General features: G+C 38.5%; 1 protein-coding gene across 3 annotated transcripts in view; it reads right to left on the bottom strand.

The window, feature by feature from the left end:
* Positions 1–571: 571 nt before the first annotated feature.
* The window catches only part of LOC131050084 (dihydrofolate synthetase), a 106,917-nt gene continuing 81,471 nt past the window's right edge, over positions 572–26,017 (bottom strand). For all 3 annotated transcript variants that reach the window (XM_057984218.2, XM_057984220.2, XM_057984219.2), the window contains 3 exons: positions 1,998–2,129; positions 1,780–1,911; positions 572–1,034 (listed from right to left, as the gene is read on the bottom strand). In XM_057984218.2, the coding sequence (XP_057840201.2) occupies positions 673–1,034; positions 1,780–1,911; positions 1,998–2,129 (626 nt within the window). In that variant the 3' untranslated portion in view covers positions 572–672. The remainder of the gene's footprint in view (positions 1,035–1,779; positions 1,912–1,997; positions 2,130–26,017) is intronic.

Genomic DNA, 26,017 nt, shown 5'->3' with positions numbered 1-26,017 from the left:
GAATTTGTTTGGGTTGTACATGATGTCCTCAATTTTGTTGATCTATTTGATGTGGATGAAATTGAGGTTTATGTTTGCTTTGTCAATATTGTTGCTGTCCTTTGGGTACAAAGCCATTCTGAGTTTTGTGCTTTAACATGTCACGTTGCTGGTGTCAGTGTAAACTGTTAAGGAAGCAATCACAAGCACAAAATAATCGATACAATAAATATAACAAAAAACAGCAGAATCTGCAAAGGTTTGGACCTCCATCTCTCTGAACAGGCTCCCCCAGATTGTTAAAAACGCCGTGAATTACTAATTTTCATTGTCTAAACTTAAATTGGAAAAATAACTAAGAAAATCTGAAAAATAACTCAAAAAGCATTTTGTCTTTATAACTGCCTTTTTTATGTTTAATGGCTTGACAGAAAAATGAAGAATCCATGGTGATTGATTTCATAAAATGTCAGCTTTGTTACTTCTTAAAATGTATAATTACCTTTTGCAGTGAAATTAGATGACGGTAAAGCTAATTTTAATTGCTTTGTTAGGATGGCATTTGTTTTAAGGACAAGTCAGACTCTTATCATGTACTTTTCCAATCATTATATCAATACATACCACATCTTTTAACAGAAGAATTGCACAGCATAGATATTACTTTTAAAACGGTTACTGGTTACACGGGTGTTAATCATGTAAATGAGATATTACTGTCGATACTAAATGCAATGACCCGGTAACACATATAATGCCACTGCATTCATTATTCAAAAGTTTCAGCAAATTTCCAGCCCTCTTTACAGCTTCCACAAAGTCGGGTTCTTTGGCAACCAGTAAACACGGTTTATCAGGAAAAGTTCTTTGTGAATTCGGATCACTAAAATCATCAGGCAGATTGTAAATTTGCTTTTCAGCCATCTCAGTGACCAAAAAATTATGTCCTTGTGCAATGTGCATCCAAGTGCTCAACAACGAAGAAGCTGGTGTTGTTCGAATATTTCCTCCAGCCACACTAACCTCTGTGAAAATAGCTACGTTTGGTCGTGCACCTATATAATCTCAAACCACAACATCAAAAAGTGTAAGAAATTCATGAATGTTCAGCAGCTTAACCATTAGGAAATAAGTTATTGGTTACAAACATCCAACTAGAATGTTTTGGCAAACTAAAGCAATTTTGGAGGGCCTTCTATAGGTCATACTACTCCTTGGCTGGCTGTATTTCTTCCTGGGGGGGTAAATACTAAAAATAGTTTTCGAGTTTGTACAAGTGTTGCAATAAATCATCATCTTCTCTGGCCATACAGCCATGTTTCTTGCCACCCATGCTGCTATGAAGTGAATTGTAAAGTTAGGAGGTCATACTGTTGCACTGTGTTGGCCGTACAAGCTGGTTAAGGGGACGTGTGAAGCAAGGAATTGCTCCATTTTGGGAGCCCTTAACAAGCAGTTTGGGGGCACAGACTTGTTTGCAGACTCTATGATTTTCATGGTGGACTAACGTTAAATGAATTTGATGACCTTCGTGCTTGCTGTATGCATCAAAATCAAAATAAAGAAAGATGAGAAAAGCAAAAAGGTTGTCCAGCTGAAAGTGAATATGCTCTTATCAACCTGTTGCATAGTGCCTAATGCAACAACCCTCTATGCCCACTCATCAAAATAAGAGATTCGCTATTGGTTGTAAACAAAGGACTTTTAATCCAAGTTGGTTGGCTCGTTAAAACTGCTAAGAGATATAGCACACAGGACATAATAAATAAAGATATGATATAAACAAGAGAATTACTCTACCTGAAATGAGATGATCAGCAAAAGATGAATGATCTTTATCATTTGCCATAGCTATGACAAAGGCCAACAGTTTGTCTGGATACAGCATCCTAATTGTAGTTGCTAAAGCTTTGGCAGACGCTTCTGTATGTGCTGATACAGAAAGTACAAGAAGTATTAAAAAAGAATAATATCAGTGTGACTAGAAAGCTAAAATCAAACATTTCTTACTAATATACCTCCATCAAGAACAACAGTTGCACCACTGATACCAAGCATCTCAACTTGCTTAGGTGTTAAAAACTGGCATCTTCCATATAAATTTGTATTCTCTAGACCAGCACGAATTGAGTCACTGGAAATTCTCCAGCCTGGCAGCACAAAATAGCAGGAATCATTCACTTGTAAGAATAAACTTAGAAACAAAATAGCAAGTATATGTTAAAGTAAACCGATAATATTGTTATCTAGTCACAACAAAACATTGTAATATTTTTACCATGTATAGGTGGTGAATTTCTATGGATGGTCATTGAGATATTCAGAATTGTATGCCACCCATATGTTTTTCACTCTGTTCAGGATCAACTCCTAATATTTTCCATATTTCTGACGCAAATTCATTTTTAGTCATTAACATAATTTTTTGTTAATCAAAATGCAGGAATAAATTCTGTTAATGTACATAAATGACCAAACAAGATCACTAGGACATCAGAGTACAACCAATAAGAATAGAATGAGGGATCCCAAAAGAAGCTTTTACCCTAAAAAAAAGAAGAGGCTACAAGCTAACTGCACACCGATAGAAGATTCTAACTAACTAGTAGGAAATTTATAGTCTTTCTTTGGCATGGTTGGAGAGCTAGATCTGGAACAAAAACAAATGCAAAACTCATTTCACTAACTTTATTCCCTTTCTACTTACATAGTTCTCATTGTGGATCCATCTCTACTCTATGTTATCAAGCTTCGTAGAAGCCATGCACTCACTCTTACAATGTTCAACATCACAGAAGTACAGCATCTCACCATACTAAAATGCACCAATATGCACAAATGTTACATCAACAATAGAAAAGCTTCAGTCTCACAACTCCACAAGATGGTCATTAGCCCCATTGTTTGGTTACCAGATTGTGTTGAACCTTCAATGACATGTCACATCATATCAAATGACGCTTCCATGGCCTGTGTCATGTCAGCACACTTGGCAGGTACTATGAGGAAGACTAACCATCACGCCTATATTAAGGCAACCCATCAACCATTACTTAAACATCCACCATCCTGATATAAACTTCATTCTTGTAATATAATATATTTAAACCTCAGCCATCCTGAAAAAACCCTCATTCTTTTAATGAAAAATATTTAAAACTCAAACACTTTTGTTATTGTTCCTGATATAAGCATCTTGTAATGTTACATATTTAAACCTCAAGCATTTGTAATTGTTCTTGATATAACAATCATTATTGTAATGTATGTATTAGTAACATGTGTAAACAACAAAATTCAATAGAACATAGATCTAGAGTTTTGTGAGGGGTATCTAGGCATAAGACTAATAGCAGAGACATAGCTAGAACACAAGCAGACATACATCACTCTTGAGAGTATACCGTGCACAAAACACACTAACCAATATAGTTTGTTGTTTTATATATCCAAGGGTATAGGACATGACTTTTAACATAAATAATGTGTTTATATTTTAGTCAAGGTCAAGGTCCTTCTTTCAACCCACCTTACATTGTGACAAGAAATGTACCAAGGGCACTACCCCCAAACCCCACCAGTGGCACTACCCCGTGACTTTGTTGAGGCCTACCACCCTCACTCTAATTATTAAAAACAATTGTGTTGCACCCAAAACAAAGGCAACATTTTTTCCCAAGTAATTGAATTTCATTTAAACTTTTGGTTTGCCAAGTCAATCCCAATTCTAAGTAATGTTAATATGATATTTGAAGTTATTTTGATATGTGATGCAATACAAGAAAATTTTACCTTTAAATTTGCCATTTTTTAAAGATGTTTTAAATTTATTAAAATTTTGGCACTAAGACAAAGTTTAAGTCAAGATTAAGCTTGTTGAGTTTTAAGTATGGTTTTAGTTCTATATCTTTCTTGCAAGTCTCCTTAATCATTCTCGACTCATTTATCAATATTGCTTTTACATACAGCACATCTATATTTTCAAAGTTTTAGCCTTTAGATTGTTATCCCTTGGATACTCCTAGAGATATAGATCATTGGTATCAAAGCAAAGCTTTTCAATTTGCAATTCTGAATTGATTTTGTAGTGAGATCATTCATGCCTGTCAATACCTATGCACAATACTACAAGAACAAAGTACAACCAGTTTCAATCAAACTACTCAATCAAAGGTTGACAAAATGGTAAGATGGTTGATCATCAAAAAAAAGCTTTTGATGCCTACAAACATCCAAAATCTCATCAAAACAACATAATGCAGTCTTCAAATAGTTATGAGAGCTCAGATGCGATTGGGTCCTCCCATTTCAACACAACCTTTCATATGCCAACACACCTTTTTAGCAACAATGCCCTTCGAGATCCAAGTGAAGATAGTTATTGCTTTGTTACAAGGCAAGATCAACATTGTTGTACTAGGCAAATGAATATGCCAACTCAAAAACTCTCAATAAAGGATTATTTTTGTGTTAGCCGTGGGGATCCTCGACAAACTCTATCTCTTTATCAATTTAAAGATAAAAACAGCCATGAAATATTAATTAGAAATCATTAGGTTATCCATTGTACATATCAAGTTTTGCTTTTCTTGAATCCAAAGGTTGAGAGTTTGGGGTCTTATCAAGGCTCCCATTAATCTACTAATGAAAACTTTCTCTTTTAAGAGCCAATCTCTAAATTCCATTTTCTCCTTAGATAAAGAGAAGCTCGATGGAGTTTCCATTCGGAGGTAGCGTATGTTTTCTTTGTTGGCTAGGAAATGGATTTTTTCCTATTCTCGACAAGAAAACACAATCTAATGCATTTCTTCTTTTTGGACAATTTTGGGATCTGATTTGTGGTGAAAGGAAATTTGAGTGAGAATCTAGATCAAAGGGCATTTGGGAGAAAGCTTTGTTAACCACACCCTTGACCTATGATGTCAACTCAAGTTTAGGTTTAAGTTCAATGTATTGGCATTATTTCTTGTATGACCTAAAATGAAAAACTTTCCCAAGTTTGGTACTGTTGATGGTGTTTTTACACACTATGCAAAACAAAATAAAATACTAAGTATTCTATCCTCTCTTGAACAAAGACTCCCAAATGCTAAGTTGCGTGATCAAGTGGGATGACTCCAAGGTTCTCGAATGTCAAATCTTGACGTGCTCTTGAATAGACTCAGGTGTATATGATGTGATATTGTTGGTTTTACAAGATGGACTTACATTGAATGCTTGAATGCTCGAATGATGCTAGAACGCGGGATTTCACTTGGTTTAAAAAAAGAAAAAAGGATAGGGTTTAGGAAGCTAATCTAACTCTAGGAGTGTAAGAGCAATGGACAATCTTTGATGAAACTCAAACTAAGTCTTACTTTGACATGCAACGAACATCTCCACAAGGCTAGTGCAATCTCCTAAGGATAGCTTTATGATTTTCAAATCACCACCACAAGCATAGACACCATCAAGTTGATGCATATCAATGAAGAAGTGATAATTGAAGTTAAGCTTGGCTAAGATGGATCATTTCACCTTTTGTTAAAATTAGTCTCAATCATAACTCTAAACAAAATCGTAATCTGATTATTAGCACCCAAAAATTCGATTTTATGTTACTTGCGATTTACTGGGATTTAATTAAGTTAGTATTAAACTAACATATTAGTTTGCTAAATGTGATGTTTGGTTTAAAGTGATACCGCCGGTGTAGAAGGATCGTGGCTCCACACAGGGGTCACGACCCTATGTGGAACCACGTGGTTCCACATAGGATCACGACCCCCTATGGAGGCACGATCCAATGAAGACAAAAGATATATATCCGCCTCCCATTATTGAATAAGACAATAAGTACGATACATGCAGTGAAAGGGAGAATACATATAATTGCTTGGTCTTCGTATCTACAGAGGCAAACTGATAAGACATAAAAATCAGTTTTATATTTCTTCATATCAAACAATAACAGTATAAATTCATTGTCTCAGAATTCTGATTGTTCTGAAAGTCATCACAGTCTATTTACATTTACATGGTATCAGAGCCTAACTACTTAAAGATCCGAATAGACTGAAAGCGAAGTTTACAAAATTGAAGAGATCTAAAATGGTGAACACAATCAGATTCAAGGATAGACTCGAAGGAGCAGCAAATTTTTTGTCTTGGAAAGTCAGAATTATGATAGTGTTAAAAGAGAACAAAGTAATCAAATTCATAAAAGAAGACAAGCCCGAACCTATAGACGAACCTGAGAAAACTGTATGGAATGAAGGAAATGATAAAGCTGTAAAAATTGTGATAGATGCAGTAAGGGATCACATAATACCACTTATATTAAAATATGACAATGCATATGAAATGTTCAAAACCCTTGAAAGGACGTATGAAATAAACAATCTGAGCAAAACCCTAGCTCTAAAAAGACAGTTGAACCACATAAGTAAATAAAGGTGAAACAATAAACTCATACTTCATGAGGATAGGTTCACTCAGAGATCAACTGCAAAAACTTGATTATCATGTCGAGAAGCAAGAACTATCAATGATTACCCTAGATGGATTACCTGAATCTTGGGAATCATTCAAACAAGGCATAAATGCAAGGGATAAATTCACAGAATTTGATCGACTAAGGGATGACTGTCTCCTTGAAGAATCAAGGCAAATGAAAGGGGGAAATCACAAAACTAAAGATGAAGACCTCCACATTCTGAATACCGACTCCCGTAAGAAAGGCAAGAAGAGAAAATCCCATCATGGGAAAAGCTTTCATAAGAAAGACATATCAAAAATCCAATGTCATAGATGTGATCAGTATGGACATATGTCATTTAACTGTCTTGATAAAGTAAAACAACAGGCATCATTCGCCAAAGTGGAGAGGAACACAAAACTTGAATCTGAGAAGTTTGTATTATACTCAGCACTATCAAGTCGAGCTTCAAACAAGTCTAACACTTGGGTGATAGACAGTGGATCGTCAAGGCATGTCACCGGATTCAGAGAATTACTAGACTTGATGGAAAAGGGATCAAATGAAGAGGTAACAATAGGGGATAACTCTGCACATCCTGTAAAGGGTGTTGGGACATGTACAATCAGACTGAAGTCTGGAATCTCAATCCAACTCACCGGGGTACTATTTGTACCGGGCATCAAAAGGAACTTAGTCTCTATCTCTGCACTTGAGGACGATGGATATAGAGTCTCATTCATAGAAGGAAAGGTAATGGCATGGCCAAAAACAGCCACCTTCAAAAGAGCACAAGTGATTGGTTACAGACAAGGGCACCTATATGAATTGTGTAATGAGCCAAATCAAACCTTACTTCATGAAGTCATAGATCAAGCAGAAATTTGGCATAGAAGACTAGGGCACTTACATTTTCGTGCTCTACCCTCTATGGAGAAATTAGTCACAGGACTACCTAAACTAAAGTCAATTCATTCAGATGTTTGTAAAGGATGTGCACTAGGGAAAAACACTAAAAGCTCTTTTCCTTGCAGTTCTAGAAAAACTAAAGGGATACTAGAACTAGTTCACTCTGACTTATGTGGGCCTATGTCTGAACCATCACTAGGAAACGCATTATACTATGTAATCTTTGTAGACGATTTTTCTAGGAAAACTTGGATTTATTTCCTTAAAAGTAAAGAATCTGAAGATATTCTTAGGAAATTTAAAGAGTTCAAATCTATTACACCAAATCACTCTGGTAGGAAAATCAAAACTCTTAGGACTGACAATGGTATGGAATACACATCAGAAGTGTTTAAAGAGTTTTGTAAAGATGCTGGGATTAAGAGGGAGTTCACTGTACCTTACAATCCTCAACAAAACGGAGTTGCTGAAAGAAAAAATAGAACAATAGTAGAAGCGGCAAGAGCTATGTGGTTAGATCAAAACCTAGAAACTGCACTTTGGGGAGAAGCCACTAATACCGCTGTATACATTCAAAACAGATGTCCTCACTCTCATATTGGTGACCAAACTCCTGAAGAAGTCTTTACTGGAATTAAACCTGATATTAGCCATCTCAAAATATTTGGATGTCTTGTTTATATTCATGTACCTAAGGAGAAAAGAACTAAATTAGAACCTACTGGACAGAAAGGGATTTTTGTAGGATATAGTGAAACATCTAAAGCCTACCGAATATTCATCCCTGGTCAAAGACAAATAGAATTAAGCAGAGATGTCATATTTGAGGAAGATATAGCTATTAACAAAACAAGGAGTTCCATCACACCTGAAATCCCAACTAATTCCATTAATTTAGAAGAAGATTCTCTTTCTGAAACTCAAAGGGAGCATCTTGAGGATAACACCTTGGAACTTGAGAAACACTACAACAGAGAATCCCAGGAAGAGACCACTATGGGCCACTAAAACAGTACAGGAAGCAGAATCCTTTGTAGCACCTAGAGGAACAGTTAGAGAAAGCAAAAGACCTTCAAAGTTTTCTAGCTATGTTACTCTAATGACAGACCTCATAAATGCTGAACCTTCAAGTGCCGGAGAGGCTCTTAAACAACAAGTATGGAAGGATGCCATGATAGAGGAATGTCAATCTATCTTAAAGAATGATGTGTGGAAAATTGTGCCTAGACCTAAAGGAAAATCAGTTGTATCTTCTAAATGGCTCTTTAAAATTAAGCATGTTGCTGATGGCAGTATAGAAAAACATAAGGCAAGATTTGTTGCTCGAGGCTTCTCATAGAAGGAAGGAATTGACTATGAAGAAACATTTGCACTTGTTGCACGATACACTTCTGTCAGAACAATCCTAGCTATAGCAGCATCTAAAGGATGGAAAGTTCATCAAATGGATGTAAAAACTGCATTTTTGAATGGAACAATTGAAGAAGAAGTATATCTAGAGCAACCTGAGGGATTTGAGGTAAATAATGCTAAAACACATGTATGCAAGTTAGAGAAAGCACTGTATGGATTAAACCAAGCTCCCAGAGCATGGTACGAAAGAATTGACAGTTACTTATTAGAGATAGGTTTCTCTAAGAACATTGCTGATCCAAATCTGTATTTCAAAATAATCAAAGGTGAAATGTTGATACTCATATTATATGTAGATGACTTATTAATTACAGGCGAAGATCATCTCATTGCAAAATGCAAACAAGAACTAGCTTCAGAGATTGAGATGAAGGATTTAGGTCTACTCCATTATTTCCTTGGATTAGAAGTATGGCAAAAACCAGATGGTATTTATCTAAATCAAGGTAAATATACCATTGACATTCTGAAGAGATTTGGAATGATGAATTGTAAGCTACGTTACCCCAAGTTTCCGGGACGGGGGAACGGGGGGACGGGGGGACGAGTTTCCGGGACGGCAAATTTTTTTGCCAAATTTGGGGACGGGGGGGGACGGCAAAGGGGACGGCTGTATAAAATATAGGGAAAATTTAAAATATATAGGAAAATTCTAAATGTTCATATGAAAACATGGATAAAGCATGCATCTATACATTATATTCATATGAAAACATGGATATAGCATGTGTATGATACTATGAAAGCATTTTAGAATGCAAACATCGAACATACAACATTATCAATAGACTCAATACTCAATATGCACTCATAATTCAGAATTTCAATTCATTCACATTGTCAATATGCATATCATAATAGATATTAAAGAAATAAAATACATAATGGAGCCTAATCAGACTCAGAGGTTAAATTTTCACTACTTCCATCAGCGCAGTTCCCCCCTATATTTTTTGACGGGGGTTTGGGGGCAGCGCCCCCAACTTGGGGTCAAGGGGCATCGCCCCTTGCGGGGTCAAGGGGCAGCGCCCCGCGAGGCCAAAAATACTTTTATTATTTTATATAGGCATCGGGTGTTATTTTTCTATTGGCAAAAAACCCTTCATGAGATATTTCACTCCCTCAATTATGCAAAAAACATCATTAAAAAAAATTTGAAAATACGACTTTTTTTATTTTAATATTTTTCCCTAGCCCTAGATGTGGGGGACGTTTGGCCGTCCCCGGGACGGCTGGGACGTCCCCAATCCGTCCCCAGCCGTCCCCGGGACGTACGGACGTCCCCCACAGCTAGGGAAGCCGTCCCCCCGTTTCGGGGACGTCCCCTCAAAATTTTGACAATTTGGGGACGGGGGGGGGACGTCCCCTGGCCGTCCCCAAGTCCCCGAAACGTCCCCGGGACTGGGACGGGGGTTTTCAGGTAGGGGACGCGTCCCCGGGTTTCGTAGATTGTAAGCCAATGTCATCTCCTATGGAAACAAACCTACATAAGCTAAAAGAAGCTATAGCAGATTCCAAATTTGCAGATTCAACATTATACAGACAGATTATTGGATCATTAATGTACCTAGTCAATACCAGACCTGATATATGTTATGCAGTAAATGCACTCAGCCAACACATGGTTGAACCCAAAGAAATACATTTGGTTGCAGTAAAGCATATATTGAGATATCTACAAGGTACCTTGGACTATGGACTGCATTATGAACACACTGCATTGAACCTACATGGATACTCTGATTCAGACTGGGCTGGAAGCGTGATAGACAGGAAGAGCACTTCAGGATGTTGTTTCGGCTTAGGATCGGCTATGGTATCTTGGATCTGTAGAAAACAATCATCCGTAGCTCAAAGCTCCACAGAAGCTGAATATATAGCTGCATCCATGGCAGCTAAGGAAGCCATATGGTTGAGAAAATTGATAGTAGGACTGTTTGGTGAAAGTCTGAAGCCTACTATCATTCATTGTGACAATCGGAGCTGCATTAAACTTTCAGTGAATCCAGTTTTCCATGATAGATCCAAGCACATTGAGATCCCATATCACTATGTAAGAGACATGACAGAGAGAAAGGTAATAAGACTGGAATATGTCAATACAGGAGATCAGACAACTGACATTCTCACCAAACCCCTAGCAAGAGTGAAAATTGATCACTTCAGGGGGTATCTTGGTATGGTTAAAATGTAATTGATGTCTAAAATTATGTAAACTTCTTGGTTATATATTTGAGTATATGAAGTATGTAACCTTTCCCTGTGTTCATTCCTAAAGGATGACGATTCTTTAGTTAATGAACACTTGTATTTTAACATTGTAAGGTGACGATCTTATAAATGTTTGGAAGATCATATAAACTGAAAATCAGACAATTTGAATATCAGTAATATGATAAGTTATAGTAGACATTATGTAAGTGGATTAATGTCAGTGCACATACTATAACAAGGATATCAAAGTGAGTATATCCTTAGTATCACAGGCTGATACTTAAAACAAGGATATCAAAGTGAGTATATCCTTAGTATCACAGGCTGATACTTAAAATTGGATATCAAAGTGAGTATATCCTTAGAATCACAGGATGATTCTTCACACCTAGGTGATGTAATTATCATGAGATTAGTGTTGAGCTAAATTAAGTTTTAGATCTATACTCCTAAGACTAAGAGGGAGTGTTAAAATTAGTCTCAGTCGTAACTCTAAATAAAATCGTAATCTGATTATTAGCACCCAGAAATTCGATTTTATGTTACTTGCGATTTATTGGGATTTAATTAAGTTAGTATTAAACTAACATATTAGTTTGCTAAATGTGATGTTTGGTTTAAAGTAATTCCGCCGGTGTAGAAGGATCGTGGCTCCACACAGGGGTCACAACCCTATGTGGAACCACGTGGTTCCACATAGGATCGCGACCCCCTATGGAGGCACGATCCAATGAAGACAAAAGATATATATCCGCCTCCCATTATTGAATAAGACAATAAGTACGATACATGCGGTGAAAGGGAGAATACATATAATTGCTTGGTCTTCGTATCTACAGAGGCAAACTGATAAGACATAAAAATCAGTTTTATATTTCTTCATATCAAACAATAACAGTATAAATTCATTGTCTCAGAATTCTGATTGTTCTGAAAGTCATCACAGTCTATTTACATTTACACCTTTCATCTCTTGTTTGGGAATTCTGCCTTAGTGTTGCATTTGATGTAGACCTTGTCTTGCCTATGCTTGATCCTCATCGTGCCTTGAAATGCATTGATCCTACCCCCCTTGTGTGTTCTTTGTGAATTCCTTTCCTTAGAGCAGCCTCCTTGTATCCTTCTGAGACTTGAAGTGTCGCAATGTATCATCATCCTGATCATGTTCTTGGCCCTTGCCTTTGCCTAGGTGATGAAATCTCGATATTGTATGTGAGGTGATGTTCCTTCATCTTGGAGCTGATCTTCATAACATGTTGCAATTGATGTGTGTTAATGTATCATCATGCTGATCATGTTCTTTGCATTCACTGCGGCCACCATTGAGGTTAAATCTTCCACGCCTTGAATCCTTGACCTTCCTCACATTCCTTTGCATGCTCATTTTACTTGCATCAAACCTGAAAACAACAAAACTTGAATCAAGCCATTCTAAAAAGTACTTAATCATGCTTCTTTCTACCTTCTATAAGTCTGAAAATGAATTTTCTGATCATGCAAACATCTGATTTTGAGTCTGATTTCCCTTCTTTAGCGTGATTCTTCACCGATTTGAGTCTTGATTTTGTGTAAAGATCATGAAACGAGCCCATTTCAAACCTGATTTATGTCTGATTTCTCATCTTTTCTGCCTGATTTAATGATTTTCAGGTCTGGAACAAGTTTGATCTGCATTGATTTTCATGTAGCAAAGGAGGTGCTAATCCTTAGATCGCTGATTGTCTTTGCTTAGGATGAACCCTGTCATTGCCTTGGACGAATAGTGTCATTGCCTTAGACAGATCTTGTTCTAGCCTAGAACGGTAGCTTTGGTCAAAGGACGAAATGGTTCTAGCCTAGAACGGGTTGTCTTGGTCAAAGGACGAGATGGTTCTAGCCTATAACTGATAGTGTTCTAGCTTGGAATGATTGATGTTCTAGTCTAGAACGGGTGGTGTTCTAACCTAGAACGAGTTGTACTAATTGATGTATTTGATCGAACCTCGATTGTATTGCAGCTCCTAGGTAGATCGGCCTTAAGGGCTTCATTTGTACTAGTTGATTGGATTGATCAAGTTTTGATCTCCATGCAGCAACAAATCAAATCGGTCTTAAGGGCTTCATTTGCCCAATCGACAATTTCACCTTCATTTGTATGAGCAGATTCGTTTGACCAACTTTTGATTGCCTCATTGACCTTAGGCAAATCATTGCTTTGTGCTCCATTTGCACAAGCAATTGCACTTGATCAGATTTTGATCACTTGCCTTGTGAAGACCTCCAAGCGGTTGAACTATTTTTCATTGCATGGTTGAGAAACACTTATGAATCATGATTGTGAATGCAAGAACAGAATTGTGACAATGAAAACGTTAGTTCATAATCTTGCATTTAAAATTACTTTTTATGAAATCATTCTTCAAAAGGAAGTTGTAAATAAATTTCATCATATAAACAATTCATAACAATTGTTTCTCTAACAATTCCCATGATGTTTGAAAATCTGGAACTGATGATGTTGATACTGAAACCCACTCAGATTTGTATGTAATCCAGTTGTTTCTCATTCACAGTTGCCATCTATGCCTTCGATATCGAGTCATTAGCATCTTGATTGTTCAATCATACCTTGGAAGTTATAGAAATGTTGCTTCCAAAAAATTACTTTTTATGAAATCATTCTTCAAAAGGAAGTTGTAAATAAATTTCATCATATAAACAATTCATAACAATTGTTTCTCTAAAAATTCCCATGATGTTTGAAAATCTGGAACTGATGATGTTGATACTGAAACCCACTCAGATTTGTATGTAATCCAGTTGTTTCTCATTCACAGTTGCCCTCTATGCCTTCGATATCGAGTCATTAGCATCTTGATTGTTCAATCATACCTTGGAAGTTATAGAAATGTTGCTTCAGATCTGGAAAACAGTCAAAAATGATGAAACAAAGCACTCAAATCTAGGCATGAATGTCCTATGTTTCCTCCAAGAACCTCCTCCTTCTCAGGTCTGATTTGATTTTAACAAAATTGGCCTCTCCCTTATTCAATACCTGTCTTTAAATTCTGATTTGTATGCTCAGATTCGTACTTATATACTACTTTTTTTTGGATTGATTTGAATTGCCTTGTACCAGGTAGGCCTCCCTCTTTAGTCATGAACAACTCAGTTTTTTGTCTTGGTGGAGATTAGACAGACTTGCATTATGGTGGAAATCTCACCTCCACTTGTATTCAGGAACCCAAGACTTGCACTCCGACGAATAAATTCACCCTTGAATTAACCTAATTCTGCTATCAATTTGCGGGAAACTTGATATCCTTCAATATCTTGTTCTAAATCTGATTCTGCTTTGTAATAAATATACACCCTCCGATTTTGAATTTAAATCCCAAATATTTTGTTTAAGGGACACGTCTTTTATTTCAAAGGCCAGCTTCCTTATCTTTAGCTCCACACCTTGCAAGGAAATGGTGAGGTGGATGTTTTCTTTTTTAAAAAAGCCTTAAAACTTTTACCTTCTTTCCAAAGTTTCGGTGGGCCCAAGCAATACCACGGTGGCTCAAGGGAAGTCAAAGGAAATTACAATGCTTTTAAAAAACAACTTCTAAAATCTCTATGATTAAAGTTTGTGGTGGGCCCAAGCATGTGTTGCATGGTAGTGAGAGGAGGAACCAAAGTTTATGAGGTGAAATGGGTATGATAAGTGCTACGGTGGGAGTCATAAGGGGTTAGGAAAGGGAATAAAGAGGAGGAACCAAAGCTTATGAGGTGAAATGGGTAGGATAAGTGCTACGGTGGGAGTCATAAGGGGTTAGGAAAGGGAATAAAGAAGGGTAAGGAAGTAAAGGGAAAGCCATGGGAGGTAGGGTAGGTGGTAAGAGGGGTAGGTTAGGAGCTGCGGAGAGTTTTAAGGAGTAGCAAGGGGTTGGGTGTAGGGTGTTAATGGGTATGAAGGGGGTAGGAGGTGGGTAGGAAGTGAGGATTAGGATAAGGGAGTATAGATAGTGAGGGTGGTTGATAGGTAGGTTAAGGGAGTAAGGGGTAAGGAAAATGGGATGAGGGTGTGAGATGTGGAATGTAGGTTAGAAGATGTAGGAAGTGGTAGGTGGGAGATATAATATAGGAGATAAACATGAAGTGGGGGTAATGAAAGGTAGTAAAGATAGAAGGTCAGAAGGTGTGGGGAGTGGAAAGAGATGGAAGTGATAGCGGGGTGAAGGTAATGAAGATGATGAATGGTAGGAAATGGTAAGTGGGAGATAGTAAAGGAGTTGAAGGTGGGGAATGAAGGTTAGAGGAAGGTAGGTTAGGGGATGGAGAGGTTTAGGGAAGGGAAGAAATGAAGGGAAGAAAATGGAAATGAGGAGATGGAAGGCTAACAGCTTAAAAGACTCAACAACTATCCTAGAAAACAGAAAAAAAGTGGGGGTCCCCATTTGCAATGGAGCGATGTGTGAAAATGTCACAACAGGTACCCCCTTTGGTGTCTTAGCTTTACTTTACCCATCATCGATAACTAAACAAAGAATTCCTTAAATGGGACCGGCCCCCTTGGTCAAATTTGTGCTTAATGTTTACCTTTCCTCCCTTAATGTTCTTGTCACTCACCTAAAATATCAAAATGTCAAAAAATTTGTGTCAAGGTCTTGGAGTTGGTTTTTGGCTTTGTCCAAAATTTTGGGGTTTCTATTACCTTGGTACCTTTCCCTTGGGTTCATTTGCTCCTCAAACCTCCCCATTGTCATGTTTGTCAAAGTTAAAAGGTTCTGCCTATCAGCATCCTTTTCCTCCACCTCCACACTTCATCTTTCTAACACCAACAATATTTCAAACATCTACTTTTCTTATTAGAATTTTATTCCACAACTCTTCACAACATACAATGATCATAATCCACCTTTCACTAAGCTACTTGATATTATCTCAGGACATATATCTTTGTCCTTAATTCAAAATGTAGGTTATCTCAACCAATGATTGGAGATTGCAAGGTTTGTAATTTAAGACAAGTTTTCTCTCATCTTTATTTCCTCAACACTTGTGAATGTAAAAGACTAATTTGGATTGACCCAACATTTGAACAATATCCTACATATCTCCTTGTGTTATTAAGATGAGGATTAGAAGCATGACATGCATCTATGACCTTTAAAAAAACTCTGTTTACTCCCAAAAGGAACTACTTAATATTACGCAGAGTAAACAAGTAACAAAATTGTATCAAATAGCAATATAGCATAATAGTAAATAACATCAGATCATGGCCAAAAATATGTCTTTATTTACAGAATATGTAATGTGTACAGCAATAATAATAGCAACCATGAAGTATATATAGCACTTGATAGTTGGTTAAGAGTACCAACCATCGCCAACTACCAACTACTTGGAAACAAATTGTTCATTACATGACCAATTATTCCTTGACAAAACATTATTTATTAATTATGGCAAAACTTATGAATACATCAGTACCCCAAAAAAGAAGTCTTTCAGAAGACAAAAAAAAAATGAGGTTCGACAACACAAAATTACTAAGAAATGGGAGGGTGAGAGGACATCCATGAACCAATGGGAGACATGGAAATGGATGTACCCCCAAAATAGAAAACCTCTTGTGAAGCCGTTGCACTTACTCTGTACGGTGTTGTAGATCGCATTCCCATGACTTCTTCACCATGTGCATGGCTTCCTTCAAATTCTTCTTGTACTTCTCCACATCTCGAGCCATGGCTTCTAACACACCTCTAGTTCTGCCAACCTGGTATCCTTCCCTATCAAGACAATCTAATGGTGCTCCATCTGGTCCTCCAAAGTCATACAACAATGTCGCTTCGAGGTGGTGAGTTGTATCTGTTGAGCAAGTTGCTCTTGCACAAGTGCCATCTAAGCCACTCCCTCCTCATAGTCTCCCAAGCAGCCTCCGCCTATGCAAATGCTATAGCCTTCACCGTCTCAGTTGCCTCGAGGGAAGTGTGTGCTCACTACATCTAGTAAAAGACATCCTAGAAGCAATTCTCCATGCCATGGAGTGCAGAAGTACTTGACCATGCTTACCCACTGTAGTGGGTCGTAGCAAGCCATCCATGAGATGTAAAACAACAGAAGAAATCCATCCTCGCTGCATAAAACTTAGAATCTTCTCAACTATTGTGACATCTTTGCCACCTCATGTCACCAAGGTAATATCCTCCAGTTGGGACAAGTATCTCTGCACTATTCCCAAAACATCATCACAATCAAGTTTAGAAACCCGGATGTTGAAGTCTTGTGTCCCATCCTTGCTAGAGAACTCTACATCCTCATCATCTGGTATCTTGGCCTTCGGCTTGATTAGCTAAGAACCAATGGCAATCTCTAGTGTGGTATGGCCACTCAACTCCTCTACCTATACTATCGCTACCAACTCAATAGCATGGACTGTATGCTCCCTTACTTCATGCTCCATCTCACCGTGGACTCTCTATTACATTGCCCCACTTCATGCTCCACTCCTGCAACTACCAAATGCACGGTTTCCTCTTCTGCAACTGGCAAAACTTCCAAGTCCTTCAGAAATCTAGGTGATGGTGGGGGAGGGGCGATCGGTGCCTCCTCATACTAGCTCAACCAATTATCCACCCTTGCCTCTGGTCCTTCCTGCCTGTCTAGTGTGACTGTAGCATCGATGGCTACTAGCACCTCCAAGGTGGCGACACTAGCAGGTGCGGCAACATTGGCACTAGCAAGTGTGGCAACAATGGCATTGGCAGGTGCAACAACACTAGCACTAGCAAGGGCAACAGTGGTACTGGCAGGTGCGGCACTACTTGTAGGTGTGGTGGTCAACACTATTTTCCATTTTGCTACCTGTTGATGTGTTTTTCATACACATGCGAACACAGAATAAAATACCTAAAGGTACCTTATCCTCTCTTGAGTAAAGTTTCCCGACTGCTGAAGATCTCGCCGAAGGATCAGTCGGGGTAACTCCAAGGTTCTTGTATGTAGGTTCTCTACTCGTGGATAAGCTCTTTGTGGTATGATGTGATTTTGCTAGAATCACAAGTGGACTTACACTTGATGACTGAACGTCTGATTTGCTTTGAATATTGCTGGAACACAGGATTTCATTAGTCTAGATTTTTTTTTAAAAAAGAAAAGGAAGAGGGTGAGGAAAGGATCTAATTCTGACACTAAGAATGTAGGAGCAATGAATAACCTTTGATGAAATTCTAACTAAGTCTTGTTTTGACATCCCAGGACCATCTCCACAAGGTTAGTGCGATCTTCGGAGGAAAGCTTTATAATGTTTAGATCATTGCTACAGGCATAGACACCATCAGGCTGATGCATATCAATGAAGAAGCGACAATTGAAGTTAAGCTTAAGCTGAATAATTCCAGTTCACTACACAATGCAAGTCTGCAATCAACAAATTGCTAGTAGTATGGATATACAAATATCACCATCAGTCAAACACATTTCTTCCACTCATCTAATAACATGAAATCAAATCTGAGAAGTATAGAGACCATGCAAATTGTTGAATCGACCCATAGATTTCACCATTTCTTCAATGAAGTTTTACAAGTCTTTTACAACAACATCTTGGCAACAATCTTTGCCTTCTCTTTCTATTCTACTCTAACTATTTCTTATTCTCTAACTATTCACTACTAGCTATTCTAATCTCTATGAACTAACTATTAGCCTTTACAAATGAGGAGCGAGGGCTTATATAGTGCCCACAAAACAATTCAATGGCTAAGATCAATTTGAGATCAATGGCCGAGATTTTACAATAAAAACCCTAATTAGGGTTTGTTACAACAAACTCAATTCTGACCAATGAAATAATTGCATTATTTGGACACATGTCTTCTCTAGAATATTCGACCAATGGATAACCGGGGTAGGTACATCGAAGTTTGTGCCATCTTTGAGGAGTTAGGTACATTGAATCTGGACATGCTGAGGTGGACCAATCCGACTGGAGGAGTGATGACTGGGATGCCACCTTGTTTGACACTTGCAACTTGGTAGATATTCAATTTGATGATGCTGAGAAGCTAACTTTAGTTAACCCTTCTGAAACTGTCTGCTTCTCCAACGGACCCTTACTCTGACCTCCTTTGTCTTTGATGTGCAGGATGGATAGTGTACCTTTCCTGCAAATGCTGGACTGGAAGAGGTCGTCCCTGATGATGCTCGACCGGAGAAGGTCGTCCTTGTTGATGCTGGACTGGAGAAGGTGGTCCTTGTCTTGGCTTGATCTTCTTTCATCTGCAAAAACAAATCAAAAGATGATTAAGGACATAATAAATTCATTTCAAGATAGTATTTCACACCTTAAATCATCAACAAAAGATATTAAAATGAAGTTAGTTCAAGAACTCTTTCCAGGGACAGGCCCTATAAGAATTTTGCCTTGGACCCTCTAGAAGGGTCAGGAGCAAATTTCTCATTTGAGCTCAAAATTCACATTTTTGAAAGTAAAACATCTTTCCAAGGCACTCTAAATAGCTTCTTTCACTGTAGTCCAGGCCTGGTTTCACTCAAGTCTTGAAGGAAAAAGTGTTTTTAGGGTTTTTTGCTCTGGACCCTTTGGAAGGGTCAGGAGCGAAAATCTTGTTTTAGGGTTATTTCCTCATCCTTTCAACTTCAAATCACCTCCAAGACTTAGAACACCTTGCCTCACTCCTCTCTAGGCCATAAAAATCAAAATTTTACCTTGCCTTGCAAAGAAAATAGGTGGAATTGGAATTTTCGCTCTGGACCCTTTGGAAGGGTCAGGAGCGAAAATCTTGACTTGAGCTTACTCCTTCATCATTTGTCCTCAATCAACTTCAACAGGGCAAGAACACCTCTCCTCGCACCCATCCAAGCCATGAAAACCTAACGTTTGACTAGACTTGCAAGGAAAATAGGTGGTTTTAAGATTTTCGCTCTGGACCCTTTGGAAGGGTCAGGCGCGAAAATCACTTTTTGGCTCAATTCCTTCAAGTTTGATAATCATTGCTAAGTCAAAGTCATTCCTGAGGACCTCTCCCATCAAAACTCGCCCTAGTCAGCACTAGGTTGGCACAAAATTGGGAAAAAAGGTGATTTAGAGAAAATTCGCTCTGGACCCTTTGGAAGGGTCAGGAACGAATTTCTTAATTTAGGCTTATTCCTCCATCATTTCAAGTTGCATTCACCTCAATAGGCTAGAAAACACTTCTCCTCTCACATCCAACCCAAGTTTGACTTGATTTTGCAAGGGAAAATAGGTGTTTGAAGAATTTTCACCCTAGACCCTTTGGAAGGGTCAGGAGCGATTTTCATCATTTGGCTTCAAAATTTGCATTCTTGGCGACCAAAATCCACTCTAAGGCAATCCAAATGCCTTCTCGCACCCTTGTCCAAGCTTGGCTTTGCTCAAATTTTGGAAGAAAAGATGATTTTAAGGATTTTCGCTATGGACCCTTTGGAAGGGTCAGGAGCGAAAATCTCTCTTAGGCTCAATTCCTTCATCTTTCATGGATTCTAGCAACTCAAAGTCACTCTTAGGGGCAACTTCCTCTTGATTTTACCTTATCCCACACTTGATCTAGCAAAAACTTGATAGCAAAAAGAGGTTTTGAGAAAATTCGCTCTGGACCCTTTGGAAGGGTCAAGAGCGAAATTCTCATTCTTGACCAAAAATCATCATTTTTTCAACTTGAAACTTCTTTGCAAGGTAGGATTTCATCTTTCATTGCCCTAGAAACAAGATTTTATGTCCAAGAAAGGTCAAAAAGTAGGTTTATAAGGAATTTCGCTCTGGACCCTTTGGAAGGGTCAGGAGCGAAAATTCCTTTCCTGGCTAAAATCCTTCATTTTCACAACTTCCAAACATCCCCAAGGATTTCAACATGTCAATTCTCTCCTTCAACATGCCTTGGACATCAAGATTTGGCCAAACAAGGAAAGAAATGTCTCTTAGAGAGATTTTCGCTCTAGACCCTTTGGAAGGGTCAAGAGCGAAAATCTTGACTTGGGCTAGATTCTTCATTTTTCCAATTCAAAACATCTTCAAGAGGCAAAGACAAGCTATCTCCCTTCCATCCACGCCATAAAAGACCAAGAACTTGACTTTCTTCAATGCAAAAATAAGAGTTTTTAGGAATTTCGCTCTGGACCCTTTGGAAGGGTCAGGAGCAAAATTTCCATTTTGGTCCAAAATCCTTCATATTTCAATGCTTTCAAACATTCCAAAGGTTACAAGATGTCCATCTTTCTTTTCAAGATACCCTGCAAATCAAAAATTAGCCAAACTTAGGAGGAAATGAGCTTTAAGAAGATTTTCGCTCTGAACCCTTTGGAAGGGTCAGGAGCGAAAATCTCATTCTAGGCTAGATTGCTCACTTTTCAAACCTCAAGCCACCTCAAGAGGCAAAATTGAATCATTTTCCAACTTAGGAACAAGGTTTCTAGTCCATTCAAGGCAACAAATAGGATTTATGATGAATTTCGCTCTGGACCCTTTGGAAGGGTCAGGAGCGAAATTCTCCTTTAGGCCAAAATCTTGCATCTTTCAATCTTGACAAGGCTAGAACATTCAAAAAAACCTTCAAACATGCCTTATGAACTAGAAATTTGGCCTTGATAAGTGAGAATTTGAGTTCTTCAAGGATTTTCGCTCTGGACCCTTTGGAAGGGTCAGGAGCGAAATCCCTATTCTTGGTCAAGATCTTGACTTCATTTTCACATTTCTTCATTCAAACAAGCGCTTTACCTTCATTCAAGCTTGGGAATGTGTTAGTTCTAGGCTTTGGGCAATGTAGAATGTCACATGGAGAATTTCGCTCTGGACCCTTTGGAAGGGTCAGGAGCGAAATTCGCTTTGGACCCTTTGGAAGGGTCAGGGGAGAAATTTGACATTTTGGTCTCTCCGTCAGGATTCAGGTATGGAATATATATTCCATATATACTTCCAGGATGTTTGAGAGTGGTTTCGGACCTCCAGGAGTCATATTGCAAAATCTAGTTTTTGGAGGATTCTTCAGTTTTCCAGACTTAGTCAAATTTCAGGATCAGGACATTCCAGACAGCCAAATTTTAGGGTATTTGAAGATCAAGATGACATTCCAAACTTCATCACTCACCAACTTGACCTAGCTTGGACCTTCAAGAATGATACTCACTCACCAAGCAAGACACAATTAGCGACAAGAGCAAAACCAGGCCCTAAGGAAGACTCTCAAAGAAACCCTAATTCTGGGGCCCCGTGGACTAACCCTGGCTCAAGCAAAGCCTGCTATCTAGTGATCCCCCTGGCGACACTCAAAATGCAAAGACTAACAGACAAACCCTAAACACCTAGAAAGCAAACCCCAGAAAGCAAAAAAAAAACAGGGGTCCCCATTTGCAATGGGGCGATGTGTGAATATGTCACAACACTACCACAATGCCCAATAGTGTGGCTTCTCAAACCTTGTGGCATGGTAATCTCAATGTGCTCGGTGCTATTATGTGTGTTGTGGCAAGAGCATGGTAGGTGCAAAGGTGATAGCACTGCTTCCTGCAATTGTCTTAGGCAACAATGGTGGTAAGGGACACGATGCTGGTAGTGGTCACACAAGTATAGTTCCTTCTTCTACCAGCTCCTCTTCTTTTCTAGAACTTGTATTGGCACCACCAGGGGAAGTCTCTTCACTTGACGAGACTATAATGATCACAACCTCGCCATTGCTCACCAAGGAACTGCTGGTTGTTGAGCTGCCAAGTTGGCGCTTCCTCCTCTTTGGTTGCAGCATACCTAAGGGAGTCTCTTCCTCTGCTACCTGTGTATCCAGGTTTGCCCAATGGAACGTTGAAGGCCACCCTGGCTCTATCTATCGGTCCGGTTGCAACTTGCCCCACTTGTTAGTTGGCACTTGTGTATAGATTGTGTCCAGGAATAAGGCAATAGCATGCCGCATTGTATAAAAAGCCTTGTGTCGAAGGCTCAAGAACTCATGAATCCAGTTTGACAAGCCTCTCACCTAGTTGTACATTCTCCCCACATTAATGTTCAGCATGTACTTTGCTATACAAAAGGCTACATTAGATGGACGCCTGGCACCCATTAGGCGGCAATTTAATAAATCTAATATGCACCTCCACTTGGCATTGCCAAGGAAGTGTTTCTTCAAACCCCTGTGTTCGCTTGAACTCCGTATGCTCTGCAATTCCTCTAGCATTAAATATTGTCGACATACCCTCTGAATATACATTTCCTCCTCTCCATCTATCTTCTTTAGTTTGCCCATAGGGTATCTCGTGGACAAAATACCCATCACTCTAGTAATCCAATAGCCTCTATTGGATGGTGACCTTGCAGCCATCAAAGGTGATGACAAACTCCCTTCTCATCTGGTTGTAATGAACTACCATAGCCTTCAAGTAAGGCTCGAACTCCCTGGAGTTGAAAAAACAGTAACTACAGGGCCTTGTCAACTGACATGTTCCGAAGTGCCTTCTTCAAAATGTGATCGTCATCCTCGGTGTTCACCCACCAGCTTCTACATTCACTTTCAATCAGGTTATCCCATGTGATGGAGTAAACTGTAACTAGTTCATCATTCCTCTATTTCCCACCTGCAATGTGGGGTCTATGCTTTTTCCCTAAGTTATCTGGTTCGCCTATTTTGGTCCATGCACCCGAACTGGGTTCACTTGGGTTCGGGTTCGTTTGGGTTCACCCAGGGTATGTACCCAGGGGTTTGGGTTCGCCAGGTATGAACCCGAGCGTATCCAAAGGCACTGAGCACCAAAACATAACAAAAACAAACATTTTTTACCTTTTTTGCATCCAAAAACTCTAAAATGACACTAAAAGCACCCCTTCTATCGTTGGGTTTTCCTCACGCATTGATCAATGATGAAGTAGCATACTATTAAATGTTTTTCTTCTGCCATTTTGCATTGTTCCATCTTCCAATTCAATTCTGAACTATCCATTGGCATTTGGCATTGATCAATAATGAAGTATCATACTATCAAATGTATTTAGTTTTATAATTTTGTGTATTTCTTTAAATTTTTGCATATAATGTGTATATATATTCATGTATTGACGAACCCAACCCACAAATCCAAAGGGCAAAACAAAGTTTGCCTGAACCCACAAACTGGGTTCCCGTGCTCGAACCCGAACTAGAAACTTAGCTTTTTCTGCTTTGTGCTACTTGCCATGGTTGTAGCAACTAGTGACTTGTCTTTGTCTTTCTCGTTATTATTACATGCCTAGTCATTACAATAACTGTTACTCCTTTTGGCTCGAATAGGGTTGCCTAAACTTGTCTTTACTATTTAGTATTTTTAGTAAATTTCATTGTGGCCCGAATTGACCTAATTTTGCATTTAAACAAACTTACTATTATTAGCAGTGTCTATTTTTAGCAAGTCTCATTGTGTCTCGATTTGGCCTAATTTTGTGTTTGGAAGAACTTACTACTTTTAGTAAGTCTATTTTTTAAGGTCTACCCTTGGCAACTAGTGAAGCACTGATTGCAAAATGATCTTGAGCATCTAGTTCTAAATCCAAATTAGTAAAAGAACAAGCAAGTGATCAAATTTTGGTTGTCTGTAAATCCTTCCCGAAGTAAACAAGGCATGGAAAATCCACTTTGGGCGCATTTCCCAAGAGAGGGAAGATTCTTCAAAATCTCATAAATTCCTCCTTCAGGCACAAATTGTGCCCAGACTCATACCCAAAGTGCATTTCTCTAGGGGAGGAAGATTTTCCAAAATTCTCCTTCACCTTTCCAGAGCACCCAAACCCCTACCTTGGGTGCAAATCCCAACGTAGGGAGGATTCTGCCCTAAGGAGGAAATTCCTCCCTAACCCCTAGAATGCACCTAGGGGGGCTCCTATGGCACAAATTCCAAGAGCAGGAGAGGATTTTCCCCCCCAAGCAAAATTCCTCCATAAGGCCTCAAATGTGCCCCATGTAAGCAAGATTCCTGGAAATCAGTAAAAATTGGTTGCGCTGGAAATTCTTCTCCTCTAGACTCCAGACAGGACATAATTCTTGGAAAATGAAAAAAATGGTTGAGTCAAAAAAATTCCTTCCTTTAGGATAGAACACGCCCAATCATTCGCAAAACATGAAATGCCAGAATTTCACAAGGAATTTTCCTCCTCCAGGATTGATATGGGCTCAAAAATTCCTTAGGAATGGAAAAAATCATAAAATTTCCTCCAAGGCAAGAAAATCCTCCGAGATATCCCTTGTACGCCCATGATAGAAAGAATCTTGTGAAAGACAAGTTGGCAACATGCAAAATGGAATATTTCGCATTAATGGAGCATAACTTAAGAGGTTATGGAAGTTCCTATTTTTGTAGTCAAGAATGACAAGTTGTCTCTTTCTCATTAAGGAAACATGAAGTGTGATTGGAATGAATTAATGCAACTGCTAAAATTATCTCATTGACAATTTAGCAACTTGATGGACAATTCCTATTTAAACAAGGTTCTAAACTTAATTTTTCACATCATGTTTTTGGAGAAATTGAAGGAAGAGCAAAGTGAAGAGCAGCTAGGGCGTGATTTTCATCCAGAAGTTCCTATTTTTGGAGGTTTTTCATATTTATTCCAAGTCTGGAAGTAACAACATGGAATTCTTCCATTGGTGGATTTCTAAAAATCTCTTGTCAAGAATCTAATGTTAATTATTTTATTTTGTAGGAATGGCAAAATCCAGCAAGGTGGTGAATACTTCCAGGCAAGCACAAATGAAGAACGAACAAAGAGGATTCCTCTTGGAGACAAAGATTATTTCAAAATGAAGATTGAAAGATCCCGGATAGATCTTTGCTGTTAACCTGCTGTAATTTTTTATTTTTTATTTTGTTTTCCTGTTTATTTAAGTTTTTCTTATAGAACTAGACAGAAGTGCAGAAAGGGTTGTTTGTTTTTGTGTTTTTGATTGTTTTATAGCATAGGAAGGAATAGATAACAGCAAATATGAAGCAATACTGAAATAAATGAGGTATACAGCAAAAGTCAGAATTATTGCAAATCGTACCAGGCAGATTTGTCTGAATTACAAAGCCAAACAATGAATCCAA

This window comes from Cryptomeria japonica, chromosome 8 (genome assembly GCF_030272615.1).
Source record: "Cryptomeria japonica chromosome 8, Sugi_1.0, whole genome shotgun sequence".
Classification (NCBI taxonomy): domain Eukaryota; kingdom Viridiplantae; phylum Streptophyta; class Pinopsida; order Cupressales; family Cupressaceae; genus Cryptomeria; species Cryptomeria japonica.
Note: the sequence above shows the minus strand (reverse complement) of the source record. Positions and strands in the feature narration are given on the sequence as shown.